The sequence below is a fragment of the Brachyhypopomus gauderio genome, chromosome 16 (assembly GCF_052324685.1).
Source record: "Brachyhypopomus gauderio isolate BG-103 chromosome 16, BGAUD_0.2, whole genome shotgun sequence".
Taxonomy (NCBI): domain Eukaryota; kingdom Metazoa; phylum Chordata; class Actinopteri; order Gymnotiformes; family Hypopomidae; genus Brachyhypopomus; species Brachyhypopomus gauderio.
The window spans coordinates 5,239,879-5,261,702 of NC_135226.1; the positions used below are offsets into that span (position 1 = coordinate 5,239,879).

The 21,824-nt window shown below is 47.7% G+C and overlaps 3 protein-coding genes across 4 annotated transcripts; 2 read left to right on the forward strand and 1 right to left on the reverse strand.

The window, feature by feature from the left end:
* Position 1: 1 nt before the first annotated feature.
* rilp (Rab interacting lysosomal protein) lies at positions 2–9,816 on the forward strand. Its single transcript, XM_076976211.1, has 8 exons — positions 2–633; positions 1,240–1,348; positions 2,524–2,645; positions 4,294–4,488; positions 6,604–6,764; positions 7,106–7,228; positions 7,321–7,419; positions 7,631–9,816. Exons 1-8 carry the CDS (start codon positions 307–309, stop codon positions 7,749–7,751), a joined length of 1,257 nt encoding a protein of 418 aa, XP_076832326.1. The 5' UTR covers positions 2–306; the 3' UTR covers positions 7,752–9,816.
* Positions 9,817–10,107: 291 nt separating this feature from the next.
* Positions 10,108–18,717, forward strand: scarf1 (scavenger receptor class F, member 1). The gene is made up of 11 exons (XM_076976206.1): positions 10,108–10,408; positions 10,907–10,965; positions 11,227–11,328; positions 11,531–12,065; positions 12,179–12,397; positions 15,091–15,219; positions 15,532–15,635; positions 15,737–15,845; positions 16,367–16,491; positions 16,637–16,765; positions 17,077–18,717. The coding sequence occupies exons 1-11, from the start codon at positions 10,302–10,304 to the stop codon at positions 18,255–18,257; spliced, it is 2,799 nt and encodes a 932-aa protein (XP_076832321.1). The 5' UTR covers positions 10,108–10,301; the 3' UTR covers positions 18,258–18,717.
* Positions 18,706–21,815, reverse strand: vtna (vitronectin a). Of its 2 annotated transcripts, XM_076976209.1 has the most exons (8): positions 21,482–21,815; positions 21,252–21,371; positions 20,837–21,070; positions 20,543–20,682; positions 20,286–20,442; positions 20,038–20,190; positions 19,348–19,953; positions 18,706–19,254 (listed from the first exon to the last, which is right to left on the reverse strand). In XM_076976209.1, the coding sequence occupies exons 1-8, from the start codon at positions 21,537–21,539 to the stop codon at positions 19,133–19,135; spliced, it is 1,590 nt and encodes a 529-aa protein (XP_076832324.1). In that variant the 5' UTR covers positions 21,540–21,815; the 3' UTR covers positions 18,706–19,132. The 2 variants fall into 2 exon arrangements, with proteins under 2 accessions (XP_076832324.1, XP_076832323.1); XM_076976208.1 differs by lacking the exons at positions 21,252–21,371; positions 21,482–21,815 and having other exon boundaries at positions 20,543–21,239.
* Between the last annotated feature and the right edge of the window lie 9 nt (positions 21,816–21,824).

Here is a 21,824-nt window from a genome sequence, read left to right on the forward strand (position 1 = left end):
TCGTTAGTCGTTAGTGCACGAGCGCCTGTTCGGTTGCGCTCGAGCGCGGGATTCCTCCAGCTCGCGGGAGGACGGACGCGTCACATGCGTGTCACGACGTGTCGGGGACGGTCCGGTGGATCAGGTAGTGCAACCGGAGACGACCGACGACCCCGGATATCTGTCTTTTTTATGCAACCGGAATATAATGTCCGTAATGTAGCTATATTTACCTTTAACCGACAGTAAACGACTCAAGTTCGCGAGCTCGGTGAGCGGGAGTCAAACCGAAAGCGACGTGACGCGCTCGCGACACACGGAACCGCGATGGACGCGGACGAACAGAACCGGGACCTCGGAAAGCGCAGCGAGTGTTTCGAGAGGACGTTTTCGGTCCTCACGGTGGACGACGTGTATGAGATCGCCAAAGCGATCGGTTCCGAAGTGGAGAAACTTATTGACGCCTGCGGGAAGGAGCCCGTGGAGGGTCTGGTGCCCAAAATAGTGAAAGTGCTGGAGCTCCTGGAGAGTTTCGCCGCCAGCAACCGAACCCAGAGGTCCAAGGAAGAGGACATACTGCGAGCTTTCGAGACACTGCAGGGACAACAGAAGAAGAGAAACGCCAAAGAAAACGAGGAGGACGGGGACACCGGGGTGAGAGACCCGGTGGACGGAGGAGTCCGGGCGGTCCGTCCACTAACCAGCAGCGCGGTGTCAAACGTCCTAAAGACGTTATTAAGAGCCATAACGACATGCAGCATAGACGTGGCAGTGTAGGACAGCTCGTTTTAGCTTAAATAATCCAAATGCAACTCATTAGGCCTGTAGGTTTCTCATAATAAACAAACAGACATGTCCAACAAAAGACTAAGAGTGTATGTCTCTGTAATGTGTCCTTACGTTTCTTGTAAGTGTAGGACTGTGGACATACAGTACAGGCCTGACTGAAGCCTGCACGTCCTGCTGTTGGACAGTACACGTGAACTTGTGTGTGTTTGTGGGGTAGAGTGCATTCTGTAATACACGTCTTACACACACAGGTTATGTTGCATCACGTGAAGGTACTAGCACCTTCAAACTTCAGGGTGATCAATTGATCACATAATCGAGATGATTTAATATCAGAATGCAGAGGTTTACGGTAGCCTTATGTGTGTGGCAACATTGTTCACATTGTTGACGGAGAGAGTGTGTGGGTGTGTGTGTGGGTGTGTTGCGCAGTAACTGATCTTTTGGGTGTTCCCACGGGACGGGAGACAGGAGCAGAAGTGGAGGCGGAGGGTGGACGATGTGCAGGCCCAGGTCCTGCAGCTGCAGGAGGAGAACCAGGACCTGCTGGGACGCCTGCAGAGTTCACTCTCTAAGGAAGGTACGGTCCGTCTAGACGCATCCTCACCACCTACAGTCCGTCTAGACGCATCCTCACCACATACAGTCCGTCTAGACCAGGGGTACTCAACTGGCGGACCGCGGTCCGGATCCGGACCCGAACGCAGTCCTGTCCGGACCCAATCTCATTCCTGATTAACTGGATACGGACCAAAACAAAACCAGAGCATTTATTTCAGGGCTATTGAAAAAACACTCTGTCACGAGTGTTACGTTCGCCACCCCCGCTCAACAACTTACGTTCGCCATCCCAGCTGCACTGGACCTCTGATCACAGGTATCGGTCAAAATTGGACCGCGGACAAATTTAGTTGAGTACGCCTGGTCTAGATGCATCCTCACCACCTACAGTCCGTCTAGACGCATCCTCACCACCTACGGTCCGTCTAGACGCATCCTCACCACCATACTCACACCAACACTGTGTCCAGTTCACAGAGGCCCCACACAGCAATGTTAGCGTCATTCAACCATCATCTTTGTCATGCTTTACATAACAATAAAACGTATATCAGGACCATGAGTGAAACTGAATTCGTTTCTACCAGGCTTTGATACTTTTGTGTGTGTCTGTTTCATTTTCATTTTAACCCCATGTCCAAGGCTGGAGGATGGCTGGTCTTTATTATAAGTGTATTTATAGATTAAAAAACCCGGTGTGACGTTAGTATTTTTACTCAATAGTTCCACATCATATAGAGTTACAGTGTTTTAAATGCACTGAATGTTATGATGCTATTATGAAACTGTTATAAATATGAAAATGTTATGACATTTACTAAGACATTTACTCTGTCTTGTCTGTGGTGAATGAATTTCAAAAGACTGGGATTTTAAAAATCTATATAATGTATATAAATGTCGCGGTCTGAAAGAGTTAATTTAAGTTCAGTGGGGTTACTGATATGTAATCCATTTCAAATATATATCTGTTATACTATCACTGTGGGGTCAGTGACACAGAGTTTAAGTGGGAATTCAGATTTAATTTCACTTCAGTATAAGTTCTAAAAGGTTGTTTCCAGTATGAATGTAATGGTTGTTTCTGCCCACAGTGTATTTGGTTGTGACACTATGGAAACTTTTTGTGCTGTGAATATTTAGAACTGGGGCTCTTTCTTACGCGGTGAACATGTGTTCTCTAACGTGGCTCAGACCAGACGCACAGACAGGAGAGGGAGGTGATGCTCAAACTCAAAGATGTGGTGGACAAACAGAGGGATCAACTCAGGGCAAAAGTGCAAGAGATATCTACCATGTCTAAGGAGGTGGAAGCGGTATGGACACACACACACACACACACACACACACACACACACACACACACACACACACACACACACACACAGTCAGATCATGGGATCTGAGGGGCCAGTGTCATATAACGATGCTTTTAGTTTCGATTTAAGCCCATCTAGTATCATGGCTCCTCCGTAGCTCTTTCAGTAGCAATGCTGCTGTGGCGGTTGGTGTACAGTAGCACGACTCCCAGCAGGTGTGGTTCAGAGGTTTCGGGTGTAGTTCAGAGGTTTCGGGTGTAGTTCAGAGGTTTGGGGTGTGGTTCAGAGGTTTGGGGTGTGGTTCAGAGGTTTCAGGTGTAGTTCAGAGGTTTCGGGTGTAGTTCAGAGGTTTGGGGTGTAGTTCAGAGGTTTGGGGTGTGGTTCAAAGGTTAGGTGTGTGGTTCAGAGGTTAGGGGTGTAGTTCAGAGGTTAGAGGTGTGGTTCAGAGGTTACGGGTCTGATATGTACCTTATTTGTAGCTCTGATATAGTCAAATCATATTACATTTATATATGTTATTCATGTTATATTCATGTTATTATGTTATATATGGTATTCAGGTTTTTGAGGTTTAGTGGAGCTGTTCTGTTCTCTAACTTCAGCATGCTTGGTCTTTACATGAAGGGAAAACTAGCCAAACCAATTCTTAGCCATTAAAAGATACTGACATTATTAGTATTGAAGTGTAGATATATACATGGAGTTCTCATATTATTAGGCAGTCAAGCTGTAGCCTGCAACGTGTTATGGTCCATTATATTCAGGAGTTATGGACTGACTGTTCTCTGCACAGCTGTGCCATGTTTCTGCTGGTCTCTGTCAGAAAAGAAACCATTTAATTAAAGGGCAGGTTATTTCTGGCTATGTTTATTAAAGGGCATGTGATTCCTGGGTATGTTTTATTAAAGGGCAGGTAATTTGTGATTATGTTTATTAAAAGGCAGGTAATTTGTGGGTATGTTTATTAAAGGGCAGGCTATTTCTGGGTATTTTGTACATGTATGTATGAAGCATTTATCTTCGTGTTCATGAATCATTTAACAAACATTGATAAATATTGATGTATGTGCAATAATTAAAATTGTAAATAATTGCACATACATCAATATTTATCAATGTTTGTATAAACAGTATTATATACAAATGCATTTACAATATAAATGTGGATATTTAAAGCATTCTGCTAAATCCTGTCCATTGATAGAAAAAAACAACATTACATATAAATGAAGTGTGTTAAAATAAACGGCTGGCTACTAGATATTATAGGATGATATTGGATGCTATTAGACACTATTAGAATCAATAAAGATACTATTAGACACTGTTAAAAACAATAAGATACTATTTGATACTATTATATGTTATTAGACACTATTACACACTATTAGAAACAATAATATACTATTAGACACTATTAGATACTATTGGTTAATATTAGACACTATTGGAAACAATTAGATACTATTGGATACTTTTAGATACTTTTGATGTTTGTATCTTCATCATGTCATCATTCAGAGTAGTTATAGCTTGTTTATAACAGAACTGCATATGTCCATTATGATAATGTTTTGATTAAACAGAAGCTGTATTTGGTGTGTTTGTGTGTGTGTATGTGTGTGTGTGTTTGTGTGTACCGCAGCTCCAGGAGCAGCTGGAGCGCTTCATGAAGATGAACGGGGAGCTGAGACACAGACAGACCATGATGGAGGCGCAGGTGAGGAGTGCTGTGGAGAGGAGAGCCGACCTGGAGACGGACCTGTGTGAGAAACAGAAGGAGATCCAACGTCTCACCACACAGCTGGAGCAGGCCAGCACACACACTCCTGCCAGCTCGGTAAGTGTGTGTGTGTGTGTGTGTGTGTGTGTGTGAGTGTGTGTGTGTGTGTGTGTGAGTGTGTGTGTGTGTTTTGCTGTCGGCTAAAGGATATTATTATTCTCGTCCTTGCATGTTCCAAGAGTTTGTGGGTGTGTTGGGGGTGTGTAGGGGTGTGTTGGGGGTGTGTTGTGTTGTGTGGGGATGTGTAACATCACATTGTACATATTAATTGTATCACAGTGTTGAGTAACGTGATTTAAAGGGATGGTAAGAGGACACATGTCCGTCTTTGCTGACATGTTCTCTACAGTCTGAGCTCCACTCACTACATACATGCGTGAGAGTGGCTGACATCTGTATTTGCTCATTAGTCAGTTGTCATCGCTAGCAAGAAAATCGTGCTCTTAAAAACATTTATGCTTTATTCAGTTTTAATAATGACAAAAAGACATTGTGCTGTAGACAATACAGCATGCATTCTGGCCTGTTTAGAAATCTGAATGGGTGCAATTATTTTATAAATGTTACTACTACCAACCTATACGGAGTGTAAATAGTCAACTGGAGAAATAAATGTGAACACATAGAAACAGGATAATCCACAGGTCTACACAAAAATATCAGTTAAAACATTGTTTAGGCTTGACTGCTTTTATGAAAAGTAGCCTATTATTAGCCTGGTATTTGCCTATTATTAGGCTATAATTAGATTATTAGCTTACTACTAGCCTGGTATTAGCCTATTGTTAGGCTATAATTAGCTTATTATTCGCCTACTATTAGCCCAGTGGTTCCCAAACTTTTTCTGCCGTGCCCCCCTTTAGTAGATGAGAATATTTTTGCGCCCCCCCCCCCCCCCCCCCCCCCCATATTGATTAGGGATGTACCGATTCACGTTTTTCACTTCCGATACCGATTCAGATGTCTGAGGCTTAGTATCGGCGATAGAGTAAAACTGTGCTGAATCGACTTAAACCTTTTTTTTTTTTAAACACAGACATACTGAATTAGAAGTTTATTGAAAACTCTGTACCAGTATAGCACACTTAAACACACACAAAAACATGTAAAAACAACACAACTTGCATTTGTTCAGTCAGTGCAATTATGAATATAACATTGAATGTAAAATAAATAATACCAAAGAACCTGAAACTTACAAAAACAATAGGTTCACAACTTTGGTCAAACATGAAAAAAATAAACTGCAAGAAACCTTTTAAATGGTTCAAGAATTCTAAATATAATTTAAAATAAATAAGGAGATGAAATAAGAGAAACAGCAATTCATATGCGGCTAGTTTGCAAGCGCAGACATCACGCAGAGCACAAAGCATGTAACGGCCAGAAATATGTGTACTGTCTCTTTAAGGGAGCGAGTTGAGTGCGCGTATGGAATATTGTTGACTCAGACCACTGCTCTTTATTTTATCATTATTTCATTTCTGTAAGTAACGCATTCAATGAGCTTTGGGCAACTCACCAGTTCATGTATGAACAGTCAAGTAGTGCTGGAGCCCAGGTTTAATTTGGTCAACCAGCAAATAAACGGACTAAGTGGAATAGCACCAGCGCGAGTACGAGTCAGTGATTCACCTCTCCTCTGTGTGCTTCGCGTTTCACTGTTAACTGTTCACTGTTAACTGTCCAGGTTCACTTCTATCCGGGACAGAGTGGATATTTAAGGTTGAACTAACTCCGAAAAGCAAGCAATACAAGCATAGAATTAGACTGAATAGATCTGTTTTTATGGATCGGTCACATTGTCACCGATACCCGATCTAGAATTGTTTCAGATATTAATATCGGAATCGGTGCATCCCGTTTTACTTCCAAGCTCCGCGCCCCCCCTGCAATAGCTCCGCGCCCCACCTAGGGGGCGCGCCCCCCACTTTGGGAACCACTGTATTAGCCTATTATGGAGCTGCATATTTAAATATGGACTGTTAATGTCTTACATTAGCTCATTACCCCAGGGTATCGTCACTTCCTGCTGTATAAATGTGGAGTATGGAATCATTACGTTAGAAATCTTAGCTCACATGAGTTGAGCAGTATTCCACTCAGTATCTGTGTACCCTGCCCTGTGTAGTTTCACTTCCTGTGTTGTCATCGGTGTACTTCCTGCTGCAGAGCAGCCCAGCTGTTGACCTCACTGGTAAGATGGTCATCGACCTGAAGGACCCGAACCGGCCCTGTTTCACCAAGCAGGAGGTGCGGGACATGCTGTTTGAGAGGAACGAGCTGAAGGCCAACCTCTTCCTGGTGCAAGAAGAACTTGCCTACTACCAGAGGTGAGCCGGGCTGAACCGGGCTGAACCGGGCTGACCTGGGTGTTTGGCTGGAGGTGTGAGCTCTTCTAGATGTGTGAGCTCTTCTAGAGGTGTGAGCTCTTCTAGAGGTGTGAGCTCTTCTAGAGGTGTGAGCTCTTCTGGAGGAGAGAGGTCTTCTAGAAGTGTGAGCTCTTCTAATACCGATACCGACAGTTTGAGCATCGTCTGCAACTGAATCTGATCTGATATATTTATTTCATTAATAGTATTTATAATAATAATAGTTTGGCAGCACTGCCTCGTTCACATTGCTGACTCTGTCTCTCCTGCCCTCTCCACTGGTCTTCATGTGCTGGACTCAGGGAGATCCTCAACGATGAAAGGTGTCCAGGCTTCCTGCTAGAAGCAGTCCGGTCTGCCATCCAGAAGCAGAGAACTGTGATCAAAGCCAAAATGCTGGGAATCCCAGAGGACGTGTGCAGAAGGTGAAACGTCAGCCGTGTTTCAGCGGGCTTTAGCGCTCGGGCGATCCCCGCCGTGGGGTCGATTAAAAAACATTTATGTTTGTGCTCGGCAGAGATGAAGAGAAAAGCCCGTTGTTTGAGCGGAGGGTCGCCGTGGACAACACTGTTGACTGTACAGACAGCAAACCTCCAGAATCACGCATAAGAAACCTGTAAGTCTGACTGACTAGGACAAAATAAAAATAATAAAGAATTTAACTGAAAGAATCATCTTTAGATCTGAGAGGACAGGAAGCAAGAAGCATAAATATTTTATGTCTGCACCGATCTCCAGCAGTGGGAGAAGGTTTATTAGAAGTGTTCTGCTGTGGCAGTGAGGAGCTCTCCCTCCGTCTTTCTGAGATGTGTGTTCTTCTCCTTCAGCTTTGGCTTCCTGACTCGCTCGGGCAGCACGCACAGCCCCAGTGAACAGGCCTCCAGCTCCGCCTGGGAGATCCTCACCCCCGACGACGAAATGGAGGCAGAGCCCAGGCGTTCTCCCTGAGAGCTACCTGCCCCGCCCACCCACGTCCCTGCCCCGCCCACCCACGCCCCTGCCTGGGACCTTGGACCCTCCCACAAAGGTGTACAGATTTTATACTGCACGTGCTACAGGGTTTTTAATCTATAGTTACCCAGAGAAAAGAACAGAGAGTCTGGATCACATGACTCAGACTCTTCAAAATGTTCTAATGGGAAAATGCAGCAGTGGAAAAACTAAAAAATGTATAAATGTTCTATTTTATATACTAAAATTCTATATTTGCTATAATATTATAATGTGTTTTACAAAGAGTTTAAATTGTTATTTTTGTAGAGTAATTTTTTTATGTTAATTAAAAATATCAGTATGTATTAAGAGTAATGTCAGACAATCACACCATTACCATTTTCTGCCATCAGGGGGCATCAGTGGTTTTGGTTATTATTTTTTTTGACGACCGCACTGGCTTGATTAATATTGCATGGTTTGTTCACCGATAATTCTGATATTTTTAATTTTTAATTATTATTATTATCTCAGCAATAATTAGATAATTCTGATCTTGTTTTCAACATGCCTTATGAATTTCTGTAAAAATAATGTAAAATATGTAAAATTCATTATAAGCATGCAATAACTGGGCTCTTCAGAAAGACCTTTAGTTCAGGACAAGTAGTTAACATTATTGTACATAAATGTGACCTCAGTTTGTGCTACAATTGTATATAAAATGTACATACAAACATCACACAAACCTTTGCTCTAAAACTGCAGCTGGTTAAAATATTTTGCTTTCAACATTTCACTTTCAAAAGCAGAGGCAGAGAAAGAGGCATATTCAGACAGGATTATGGGTTCGTTTGACAGGGAGAGGTGGTGATTGTCATGATTACGACGTTTCTCTGTGGTTTTAGTCCCGCCCAACGCGCAGCATCCGTCACGTTAACAACCTGCACAGTCCTGCATCAGTACACTTCCCTTCTGTAAAACAACCCATAAAACCTCCTCAGGTTAAACTAACCCCATCAGGTTTTACTAATCCCATTAGGTTTTACTAAACCTTTCAGGTTAAACTAACCCCATCAGGTTATACTAATCCTGTCGGGTTACATTAACCCCATCGGGTTATACTAACCCCATCAGGTTAAACTAACCCCATCAGGTTAAACTAACCCCATCAGGTTTTACTAACCCCATCAGGTTATACTAACCCCATCAGGTTATACTAACCCCATCAGGTTAAACTAACCCCATCAGGTTAAACTAATCCCATCAGGTTTTACTAATTCCGTGCAAATGCTCAAAAATATCTGAGTTTTTGCACCTCTCAAGCACAGGGATGCTTTACTGGCATCACACACTATTTACACGCCAAAGGCCTCCGAGGAGAAGCACATAGAGCATATAGAGCACATAGAGCACATAGGCCTCCGAGGAGAAGCACATAGAGCTATTGCACGTTACGCAGCGTTTGTGTTAAAGTCAGAGTTATTGTTATTCTAAGCATTTTCATTAAATATCAACATTTGTGTAGGATTACAGTGGACTTTAGTCCAAGGTTGCTGGTTCATAGCCGTAGATGTGTAACGTGTCATGGAGCAATAAGTGTTTGAGACCTTCCACAGCCACATCTGCGTATAACGCAGGTTTGCTTGTGTGACACAAGTGTGTAACCTGATTAGACAATCCCACATCTGTCCTTCACATCAAGACGTTTTAGCCCATGTGACTCGGTCATAAATGCTACAGACATCCTGTGGTAAACCTACATTAGCCTACATCCTCCTGTAAGACTAGTCCCATCCAAGTAGGTCTTTAAACCTTGGTACAAAACAGGATGTATTGGAAGACCAAAGATTTTGGAAACGAGGTGTGCTAAATGTTTCTGAGGCTTCAAGCGGGTATTCTCGCACGTGCCTTTAGGTGTTCCCTTATCACCGAGAGGAAGCCTCTCCTTCCTTTAGAGGAAACCAAAGATCAGGTGACTCTTCTCAGACCACAGTGGTAAAAAAAAAAGAAAAAAAGACTCATTGACCTTTGCCCTGTCCCCTCAACCTCCTGCAAACCACAGGACTTACGACAAGATGGCACTTTTCTTTTGATATGGATATATGTACAACATTGACCTGTAAATCCAAATAAATCATTGTATCAGTGCATCTTTGTGTCATGGTTAATACTTTACGGGCCTTACTGCATCTGGCCTGCGTGTCCAGCGATGGCAACTGAGCATGCTCACACACACACACAGCTGCAGAAGAATGCCCTCTTCCCAGAATTCCAGGCAGCGATTGCGTCTTCAAAAGCCCAGTGGCCGATTGAATTGGAGGAAGCTGGCTTCCCTTCCCCAGGAAAGTCGAAGAGGAAACTGCGTTTGGTAGGGGTTGATCTCTGTGCTCGGCCCAGCGCACACTTCCAGTGAGCGAGGGAGGGGAGAGCGGATCAGGGCCGCCCCAGTGATCACGGCCTGTTCTGGGACTGTGGTGGGAGCTTCGGCTTGCTGTGGAGCGTGCGACGCTGCCTGTCCCGTGGAGGGAGCGGCGGTGCGGGTCCCGCGGAGGGCGCAGGGTGATGGAGCTGCGGGATACTGTCCCGACCGTCCTGGTCCTGCTCCTCTGCTCTCTGGCCTCCTCTCACAAGTTGTCACCCACAGGAAGAAACGTCTGCCTGAGCCCCAGGTACTGGAGAAAACCTTCAAAACCTTTAAACCACTAAACCTTTAAACCATTCCTTTAACCTTTAAACCACTAAACCTTTAAATCATTCCTTTAACCTTTAAACCACTAAACCTTTAAATCATTTCTTTAACCTTTAAACCACTAAACCTTTAAACCATCGATTTAACCTTTAAACCGCAAAACCTTTAAATATTTCATTAAACCTTTATACCATTCCTTAACTTTAACCATTCCTTAAACCTTTATAGCTTTAAACCATTACTTAAACCTTTGAACATTTTCTTAAACCCTTAAACCTTTTTTTTTTTTTTACACAAATATACTTTTGTAACGTTGTGAATTCTGTAAAAGCTAAGCTTGAACTGTTTCCTGTTTTGCTTCTATTCAAGGTTATAAAAGAAATAATACGTAATCTATATTAAACATACAATAATGCTTGTGATGTTGTTACTGCAGTGACCCCTGGGTAAGATGTTTGCTGTTGTCTGTTGTAAACAGGGACTCCTCTCTGGTGTGTTGTTCTGGATGGGCCCAGCAGGATGGCGAGTGCTCTATACGTGAGAAACAGTCCACACACAGTTCACACACAGTCCATAGTCCACACACAGTCCGCACACAGTCCACACACAGCCCGCACACAGTCCACACAATTCACACAGTTCACACACTGTCTGCACACAGTCCACACACAGTTGAATGTGAAATCTCTGATTATTTCTCTGTAATTCCAAACACAAAGAAGATTCCTTTTTCTTGTGAGCATGTCGGTGTGATCATGGGGTTCTGAGCTCTGTAATGACCCTGTGATCATTCTGCAGCGCTGTGTGTCGGGGCGACGGCGTGCACAGAGGATGAAGTGTGTGTGTATCCTGGAGTGTGCCGGTGTAAACCCGGCTTCTTTGGCTTCCGCTGCAAAACCTGTGAGTCAATAAGCATTTCCAATACCTAGAGTTTTAAATTTTTTATACTTTTACAATAGTTGGTCTAAACTATGTGACTTATTCGTAAAACATTAAGTCTTTATGGCACTTTGCTTGTGTATTGTTTGATTTTTCGATTATCTGTTTCATCACGTGTGTCTCCCCCCTCTGGTTTCTTTTTGCCCCCCCCCCCCCCCTGCAGCTTGCCCTCCTGAGTTCTGGGGGTCAGACTGTCGTGAGCTGTGCCCGTGCCACCCCCACGGTCGCTGTGACCCTGTGACGGGGAAGTGCACGTGTCTGCCCTCTCGCTGGGGCCACGCGTGTCAGAACGTGTGCCGCTGCGGCCGGCACGGTCGCTGTGACCCGGCCAGCGGCAACTGCACGTGCGAGGAGGGTTGGTGGAGTCTCACGTGCACCAAGGCGTGTTCGTGCCACCCGGGCGGGGCGTCGACGTGCGACCCTGCCACGGGGCTCTGCCTGTGTCAGCAGGGCTACTGGGGGCAGAAATGTAGCCTGCGCTGTAGCTGTTACATGTCGCCGTGCCGACAGCGCTCGGGGGACTGCGTGTGTCAGGAGGGGTGGTGGGGCGGAGCCTGTGACCGACGGTGCATCTGTGACCTCAGACACGGCGAGTGTGTGTCGGACACGGGCGAGTGTGTGTGTGAGCCAGGCTACAGGAGCCCCATCTGCAAAGAGCCGTGTGCTCACGGTTACTATGGGAGCGGCTGCACGGAGAGGTGGGGGAGGCCGGGGAACGTGGGATTGGGGAGGCTTCTGTGATGTCAGTGTGTTGTGTTTGAATGTGTGTGTGTGTGTGTGTGTGTGTGTGTGTGTGTGTGTGTGTGTGTAGCTGTGGGCACTGTGTGGGCGGCAGGCCCTGCAACAGGGAGGACGGCTCGTGTGACGCGTGCGCTCCAGGTTGGAATGGCTCACGCTGCGACCGACCCTGTCTGCCAGGTTACTATGGCAACGGCTGTCAAGAGGCGTGTCCTCGCTGCAGGAGGGAGGAGCCATGTGATGTGCTAACAGGAGCGTGCTCAAGCTGTGACCCCGGGTGGACAGGGCCCAGGTGGGAATCGAGCCGTACTCGCCTACTCACTGCTCTGACTGTCTCACTGCTCTGACTGTCTCACTGCTCTGACTGTCTCACTGCTCTGACTCACTGCTCTGACTCACTGCTCTGACTGTCTCACTGCTCTGACTGTCTCACTGCTCTGACTGTCTCACTGCTCTGATTCACTGCTCTGACTGTCTCACTGCTCTGATTCACTGCTCTGACTGTCTCATTGCTCTGTCTCACTGCTTTGACTCACTGCTCTGACTCACTGCTCAGACTGTCTCACTGCTCTGACTCACTGCTCAGACTGTCTCACTGCTCTGTCTCACTGCTCTGACTGTCTCACTGCTCTGTCTCACTGCTCTGACTGTCTCACTGCTTTGTCTCACTGCTCTGACTGTCTCACTGCTCAGACTGTCTCACTGCTCTGATTCACTGCTCAGACTGTCTCACTGCTCTGACTCACTGCTCAGACTGTCTCACTGCTCTGTCTCACTGCTCAGACTGTCTCACTGCTCTGACTCACTGCTCTGACTGTCTCACTGCTTTGTCTCACTGCTCTGACTGTCTCACTGCTCAGACTGTCTCACTGCTCTGTCTCACTGCTCTGACTGTCTCACTGCTCTGTCTCACTGCTCTGACTGTCTCACTGCTTTGTCTCACTGTTCTGACTGTCTCACTGCTTTGTCTCACTGCTCTGTTTCACTGCTCTCTCACTGCTCTGTCCAACTGCTTTGACTGTCTCACTGCTCTGACTGTCTCACTGCTCTGACTCACTGCTCTGACTGTCTCACTGCTCTGTCTCTCTGCTCTGACTGTCTCACTGCAATGTCTCACTGCTCTGTCTAATTGCTCAGACTGTCTCTGCTCTGACTGTCTCACTGCAATGTCTCACTGCTCTGACTGTCTCACTGCTCTGTCTCACTGCTCTGACTGTCTCACTGCTCTGTCTCTCTGCTCTGACTGTCTCACTGCTTTGACTCACTGCTCTGACTGTCTCACTGCTCTGACTCACTGCTCTGACTGTCTCACTGCTCTGTCTCACTGCTCTGACTGTCTCACTGCTCTAACTGTCTCACTGCTCTGTCTCTCTGCTCTGACTGTCTCACTGCTTTGACTCACTGCTCTGACTGTCTCACTGCTCTGACTCACTGCTCTGACTGTCTCACTGCTCTGATTCACTGCTCTGACTGTCTCACTGCTCTGATTCACTGCTCTGACTGTCTCATTGCTCTGTCTCACTGCTCTGACTCACTGCTCAGACTGTCTCACTGCTCTGATTCACTGCTCTGACTGTCTCACTGCTCTGTCTCACTGCTCTGACTGTCTCACTGCTTTGTCTCACTGCTCTGACTGTCTCACTGCTCTGACTCACTGCTCAGACTGTCTCACTGCTCTGATTCACTGCTCTGACTGTCTCACTGCTCTGACTCACTGCTCAGACTGTCTCACTGCTCTGACTGTCTCACTGCTCTGTCTCACTGCTCTGTCTCACTGCTCTGACTCACTGCTCTGACTCACTGCTCTGACTGTCTCACTGCTTTGTCTCACTGCTCTGACTGTCTCACTGCTCAGACTGTCTCACTGCTCTGTCTCACTGCTCTGACTGTCTCACTGCTCTGACTGTCTCACTGCTTTGTCTTACTGTTCTGACTGTCTCACTGCTTTGTCTCACTGCTCTGACTGTGTCACTGCTTTGTCTCACTGCTCAGACTGTCTCACTGCTCTGTTTCACTGCTCTCTCACTGCTCTGACTGTCTCACTGCTCTGTCTAACTGCTCTGACTGTCTCACTGCTCTGTCTAACTGCTTTGACTGTCTCACTGCTCTGACTGTCTCACTGCAATGTCTCACTGCTCTGTTTAATTGCTCAGACTGTCTCTGCTCTGACTGTCTCACTGCAATGTCTCACTGCTCTGTCTCACTGCTCTGATTCACTGCTCTAACTGTCTCACTGCTCTGTCTCTCTGCTCTGACTGTCTCACTGCTTTGACTCACTGCTCTGACTGTCTCACTGCTCTGTCTCACTGCTGACTGGCTCCCTGCTCAGACGGTCTCACTGCTCTGTCTCACAGCTCTCACTGTCTCAATGCTCTCTCACTGCTCTGACTGACTCACTGCTCTGAGTGTGTGTTTATATTGTGTCTTGTTTATGTCAGTCCACACCTTCCCCCAGGTGGTGTGTTGTCCTGCAGTAGCCCCACCACCTGGGGGTTATTTTGTCATTATGTTGTGTCTTATTTAAGCCTGTTTCCTTTTCATGACTGTTTTCAGGCATCGATGTCACGTTGGATTCTCCTGTTGTGGTTTCATACAGTTTTATGTTCACTTTCGTTTCCATTTCAAGGTTTCCTGTTTTTGGCCTGTAACGGTACTATCAGGCATTTATATACAGAACAGGTGCCATCTTAGCACCGGTTATTTCCTCACTGAAACACTTTTCATTTGAATAATTTAAGAAAACTGTGTTCCTCTGAATCATTTCTGGGTAGTTAACACAGAGCATATCATAACAACAAAGAACAATTCACCCCAGATTGTTAATTCAGTCTTTTCCCGTTATTATAGTTATTAATATGATGTTTGTTATTTTAATTACGTGAGCTGGATCCCGGTTCCTCAAACATGGCTTCTCGCCCGTTAAACATGCAGGTGAAGTGTGTGCAGTGGCGTTCAGCCGGTTCACGGTTCCTGCTCTCTCCGCAGGTGCGACCAGCCCTGTCCCAATGGGATGTTTGGGGATTCCTGCCGCTTCCTGTGTGGACCCTGTTTTCATGGCCAATGTGATCATGTGACAGGAAGTTGCCTTTGCCACCCTGGCTTTCAGGGCAGGAGGTAAGACATCTGGGGGTGGAGAGAGAGTGGGACTGTAGGAGGGATTTAGGAGATTTAGGGAGCTAACTAGAGGCTGCCTGTGTAGGGGGGTTTCAGGGACTCACTAGAGGCTGCCTGTGTAGGGGGGTTTCAGGGACTCACTAGAGGCTGCCTGTGTAGGGGGGTTTCAGGGACTCACTAGAGGCTGCCTGTGTAGGGGGGTTTCAGGGACTCACTAGAGGCTGCCTGTGTAGGGGGGTTTCAGGGACTCACTAGAGGCTGCCTGTGTAGGGGGGTTTCAGGGACTCACTAGAGGTTGTCTGTGCCCTGCAGCTGTAACGGTTCATGTCCAGATCACCTGTACGGATTAAACTGCTCCTCGTCCTGTGACTGCGGAGGTGACACGTGTGATTCTGCCACTGGGACATGTCCTTACAGTGAGTAGACTTATGTTTCCATGAGACTCCTTCAGTCCCCGTCAGCATGGTGTGTTACGTGTGTGTGTGTGTGTGTGTGTGTGTGTGTGTGTGTGACCCAGGCAGGCGGGCAGGTCTCATTGCTGGACTCCTCATTCCTCTGCTAGTGCTCATACTCGTCGTACTGTTCTGCTGTTGCTGCTGTTGGAGTCCCGCTGGCGGGAAACACAGGTGTCGTATCTTACCTGAACAGTGTCAGCTCTCCACCCCGAGCAGTGTTTACCATACACAACAGTGTTTGGTCCATGGCATCTCTGTACCTGCACACGTAAGTGTGGATGCTATGTCCATGCTAACGTGCGCAGGTACAGAGCTGTGTGTAATCCAGGGTATGTAGCATCCATGCTAACGTGTGTAGGTACAGAGCTGTGTGTAATCCAGGGTATGTAGCATCCATGCTAACGTGTGTAGGTACAGAGCTGTGTGTAATCCAGGGTATGTAGCATCCATGCTAACGTGTGTAGGTACAGAGCTGTGTGTAATCCAGGGTATGTAGCATCCATGCTAACGTGTGTAGGTACAGAGCTGTGTGTAATCCAGGGTATGTAGCATCCATGCTAACGTGTGTAGGTACAGAGCTGTGTGTAATCCAGGGTATGTAGCATCCATGCTAACGTGTGTAGGTACAGAGCTGTGTGTAATCCAGGGTATGTAGCATCCATGCTAACGTGTGCGGTGTGCCTGACCCACAGGGTGGCAGTAGGGGACGGGAGTACAGCAGGTGGCGTGAAGCATCACGTCTACACGGCTCTGGCCAACATGGGCTCGGCTGTGCCCTGCCTCACCCTCTGGTCCTCCGGGCTGCCCCGTGTCACAGGTCAGACTCCCTTCCTGTAGGCCGTTCTGACGGCTCACGCGCAGTTTGGTTCAAGGAGTCGTGTTGTATCGTTTGAGCAGCGCAGCTCCTCGTCACGTGACTCGTTTGGAGAGCCAACGCCGGTGCTTTCTCTTGTGGTCCCCAGTTTCTCACCACGACCCCGAGCTCACGTTCAACCACAGCTTCATAGAGCCGCCCTCCTCCGGCTGGGTCACCGACTCCTTCGAGACCGATGAGGACGGAGAGGCTGTGTATTGTGTCCCGCCCACAGAAGGTACATGCTCCGCCCCCTGCCACACCCTCCAACCCCCCTGGTTCTTCTTGACCATATATGTATGACTGAGTGGGTCATGTAGATCCACAAGCCAATCAGAAGTTACTAGTAAATTTAGAACATATTTAAATATAGTTAACACGTCTATATAAGTCTTCCAATGGATGAATTCCATGAAAATTAGAGTGGCATTGAGGCATTATGTACCTTACAAACATTAATTAAAACTACCTTGTTCCGAAAACGTGTCCCTCTTTGTAGACCTGCGTAATGGTGGTTGTCGGTTTCGAGTTGTTGTTCTCCGTTCTCAGACGAGGCAGCGGTGGTGAGGGGGGCGTTTCAGGAGCTGAGCTCCAAGTGTAACGTCTTCCCCGACCCTTGTGCGTTCGGCGGCGAGGACGTGGAACCTGCCTTCGACATCCCTCGCACCTCCAGCATGGCCAAGGCCAAGCGGCCCTCCGTTTCATTCGCCGAGGGCACCAGGTTCAGCCCCAAGGAGCGTCGTGGTTCGTGCCAGGAGCCGCCCGTCACCGCCGTCCCCGCCCCCTCCCGCAAACCCAAAGCCCCCTGGGGGGTGCTGATGGTCTCCACCCTGCAGGGGGAGGCGGGGCTCCATGGGGAGGTGGGAGGAGAGAGGGACGAGGTCAGCGACGAGACGAGCGTCTCCGCGGAGGAGCGGACGCCGGAGCCCTCGTTTGAGCCGCTGCAGACAGAGTCAAGGACGCACCTCACCGTCCCGGCCAACAGGAGGCGCACGCTGTCCAACGGGAAGAAGAGCCTTCAGCTGCAGGTCTCCGGCGACGGGCGGGAGGCACGGGCGGATGTGGAGAAGGTGACCACCGTCTATGTGACGCTGGGGAAGGCTCCGCGGGGGGGGGGCAGGAGGGAGGGGGGCTCAGAGGGGCCTGTGCAGGCAGTTCTTCGCAGGCTGGGAAGCCTCCAGAGACAGAAAGAGCAGGTGGGGCGGCCCCAGGACAAGGGCAAGACCGTGGAGAAGCCCCCGCGGAGGAAACTGGGGGCTCGGGCTAGCGCCTGGGAGCAGGTGTCTGGGGGAGGGGCCTCCGAAGTGGTGATGAGGAAACCCAGCCGCAGAAAACACAACACCCTCGACTCTTCGCGTGCGTTGGGGGGCGCACAAGAGAACAGCGCCTCCAAGAGGCCACTGTCGTCTATACTCAAGAGTGTTCCTGAAGGCCCTGCACGGGGGTCAGGGGTGAACAGTCATATCAGAGCAGCCTCTGAGACAGAGGCCCTGTACGACAACGTAGCTCCGTCAGAGGCCCCGTACGGAACCGTAGCTCCGTCAGAGGCCCCGTACGGCACCGTAGCTCCGTCAGAGGCCCCGTATGGAACCATAGCTCTGTCAGAGGCCCCGTATGGGACCGTAGCTCCATCGGAAGAGGCATCCCCATTGTCAGAGATTATTAATGACAGTCTGCCAGTGCAAGATGAAGAGCCCAATTATGAGAATGTTTATATAAGGCATCTGTGAGGTTGAATCAGCCATTTAAATATATTCCATGGCTGCTCACAGTGGATTTTTGAATGTCCACTTTACATTTTCATCATTTAGAGGTTGAGCCCCTAACAGAAGTGCTAGCCAGTCACTCTTAGGTAGGATGTTGTATAGCTCGAGCCATTTAGTGTATCTCAAATGTCGTAAAATGCGTAGCCTTTTCTCTCATCTGCTATGCTTGCAGTGTCTTGTCTGTAGCGAACAGCCCGTTACCAGGTTGAGTATGACTGTTCGTGATGTGTAGGACGCTACTGGGTGGATCTGTTTGCTCAGTGACTGTTCAGGCTGATGTTTACAGCATCAACGATAACGGTGCAAAAGACTCAAGCTGCAAAAAATGTTTTGTTTTTTTTTTTGTTTTTTTATAACTGTAAAACAGAAGAAATGAGATCTTCTATTAATGGAAATAAAATCAAACCCATAGTGTGCTAATGAAGTCAGGCATTCTAATCATTCAATATTCATAGTTTGAACTTTGCGAGTTGAACTTTCTGCTGTAGGTATACCTTTGACCACACAGAGACTAGTTTGTACACATAGCCTCACATCTGAACTAGAGCTACAAAATCTGGTAGAAAACCTTAAAAATATACTGATGTTGAGCAATTTTACCAATTTCACAATAGATGTCCTAATAGATTAATAAATCCTATATAATGCTATATAATTTGGTTCAGTTGGGTTTTAGATTTAATTGAACATTCACTCACTCACTGAACCCGTGGCATGAGCAACACGTCATATTTACGTAATCAATCCACCTGAAATGCTACACATTTATTTGAACGCTACATATTTATTTGAATCAGATTAATTAAACATTGCCAGATTCAGCATATTAAAAGAGCCACTCAGCGCTTCTCAGCTCCTGGGTCGTCTGGGCAGCCCAGCCAGTATGTACCAATCGGTCGTGGATATGGAGGAACGGTGCGGTCAACTCGCCTGGTCCACAAATTTACCCTGTAGTACTGATCTGGGAACAGAGACAGTGGACAGAGGGAGACGTTATGTGACATCGTAGTGAACTAATGGTACTGCAGCAAGCAGAGAAGTCTGGATCCATCACCTCCTTTAAAGAAGTAGACGCTTTGCAACGGCAGGCCCCTGGGCGGCAGGGTGAAGCCCGCTGGACTCTCGGAGGGGTCGTATCTGTAGCCGTCACTCTGACTCTGGTCCTGCCGACTCCAGTGGTTCTGGATAAACCTCTGGGCCCACTCCTGCCCTGCACCAACTCCTCTATCAGCTATCGTCTCCCAAGAAGGTGATCGGTTCTGTCTACGCCTGGGAACCCACTGCTGGCCCCACTGGTCCCACCCTTGCTGGTTCTGCTGTTGCTGGTCCCACTGTTGCTGGTTCTGCTGTTGCCGGTTTCTCTGTAGCTGGTCCCACTGTTGCTGGTCCTGTTGTTGCCGGTTTCTCTGTAGCTGGTCCCACTGTTGCTGGTCCTGTTGTTGCCGGTTTCTCTGTAGCTGGTCCCACTGTTGCTGGTTCTGTTGTTGCCGGTTTCTCTGTTGGCTCCACTGTTGATCCCACTTCGACTCGAGACTCGGGCGCCATCTACTGGGCCACCCAGGAGAGACATACAGCCTTCCAACCAGCACGGCATCCACGGGAGACTGGACACCAATCCAGTCCCGGTCGATAGAGCGACCACCACCAATACTGCTTGGGTCTGGGAGGAAACAAAAACTATATAGTATCAAGGTCCGTTACTTTATATAAGAGAACTTCAGAACATAAATGCACACGGTCTTACATCCACCGAAGAGGCGACTGAAGTGTTCTGTCCAGCGGTTGCGGTACATGTCTGCGTATCGCGTAAAAAGAGAAGATCGCAACCTCCGGGTCATCCAGAAACACTCCTCATGGGACGGCTGTTGCTTAAACTCATACTGGTAATACTGGTCACCTTGGTGGGAAGATATGAGGGGGTGGACTGTCATCACGACGCCTGAAACGGTGTCATCATCTCTTAATTCTGAGATCTGCACGATGGACACCGACCTTTGAAGAAATAGGCCTTCTCTCTGCCGTGGTAGCTGTGCGCAGGCATGGCGATGGCCCCGTCCACGTCGGCCGGAACGTTCTCAAACCCCACGGAGATGTTCCTGGGGAAGTCTTGGTCCAGAACACCATCGTCAAACCTCCAGTACTGGTTCCCCTGGAAAGCAGTGTGTGTGTGTGTGTGTGTGTCCTCAGACTGCTGCAGCTACAGATTACTGATCATCTCAGCGTGTGTTCCGTGTGGTTGTGGTCCACACCTTGAACACGTACGTCTTCCCTTGGCAGTTGAAACGTGTGAATGCTGCGTCTATGGGACCTTTAATTCCCCAAACGTCTTCAATTAGTTTGGGGTAACCTGGCAACACTGACTTTACACCCAGCTCAAAGAAATATTTACCTGATAAGATAACACACACACACACCTTTTGGCGACCAAAGCGCACACAAATTTTAATACGAGTGCGTCTACTGCGACATAAATAATTAATAACGATAATATGAAAATCAAGAGCATGTTTAATTGTGTCAGCGAGTTGTGCCACACCACTCACCCCTGAACGCGTAGATGGAGCCGTTTTTAGTCTGCGTGAAGGAATCGAACGGCCTTCCTCCACACACCTCAGCATCAGGGTCCCGGCTCGGGAGTGGGGTGGTGACCACGGTGGGCGGTTCGGTAGGGGATGGATGTGCAGTCTGGGACCGTCTGATCTCTGCTCTGGGCACGACGGGCACGGCTGTGCTGTTGTCCTCGTCCTCTGGGAAAAACAGGAAGGTGTCCCCACGGCCTGTGGGTGTTCAGGGACGTGTCCTCGGTCCATCACTTCACACAGTAACCTCTTACGTTCAATTGCTTCATCCTATTACCTTTGGGAAAACTAAACAGTGCCTGGCCCACTCATTAACACACACCAACACACACAGCTGGGATTCCACGTGACTGTAGAAAGGGGAATATTTTACTCTTACTCAAAGCAGGGCAGACGTATTCGTAGTCGGTGCAGCAGCTCTGGTAATACAGGCACATGGAGTCACATTGGCACGTTTTGGTTGCATTGAAGCCGTCCTCACACCGGTCAACGCAGGACTCTGGTGAACAGCAGAGAGAAAGCGCCTACACTAAAGAGTTCACCGAATAGACCACGCACGACGACGTGTCTAACGTGATCTATGAGCTGGAAGGTCTTTAGTCTTCTTACCCTGCGAGGCGCGCGCAGCGATGAGCAGCGCTACAAGCACCGCGAGCTCGGCCCTCATGTCGCGCGCAGCACCGAGCGGAATCCGGGTGTGAGCCCGCTGGACTAGTGGACCCGGGTGTCACCCTCTCCTGTTTACATGGACTTGTTTACATTATATCTCTGTCGTTCAGCGGGACTAATCATTAAACGAAGATAAAGTAACCCACAACCCAACTAGAGCACTGACCTTGCTATAATAATAATAATAATGCATTTTGCACAGACAATTCCATTAAGCTCAATGTGTAGAAATGATTTGAATAAATATATTGCCGAGACTTTATTTATATTTAGTGTTATGCTG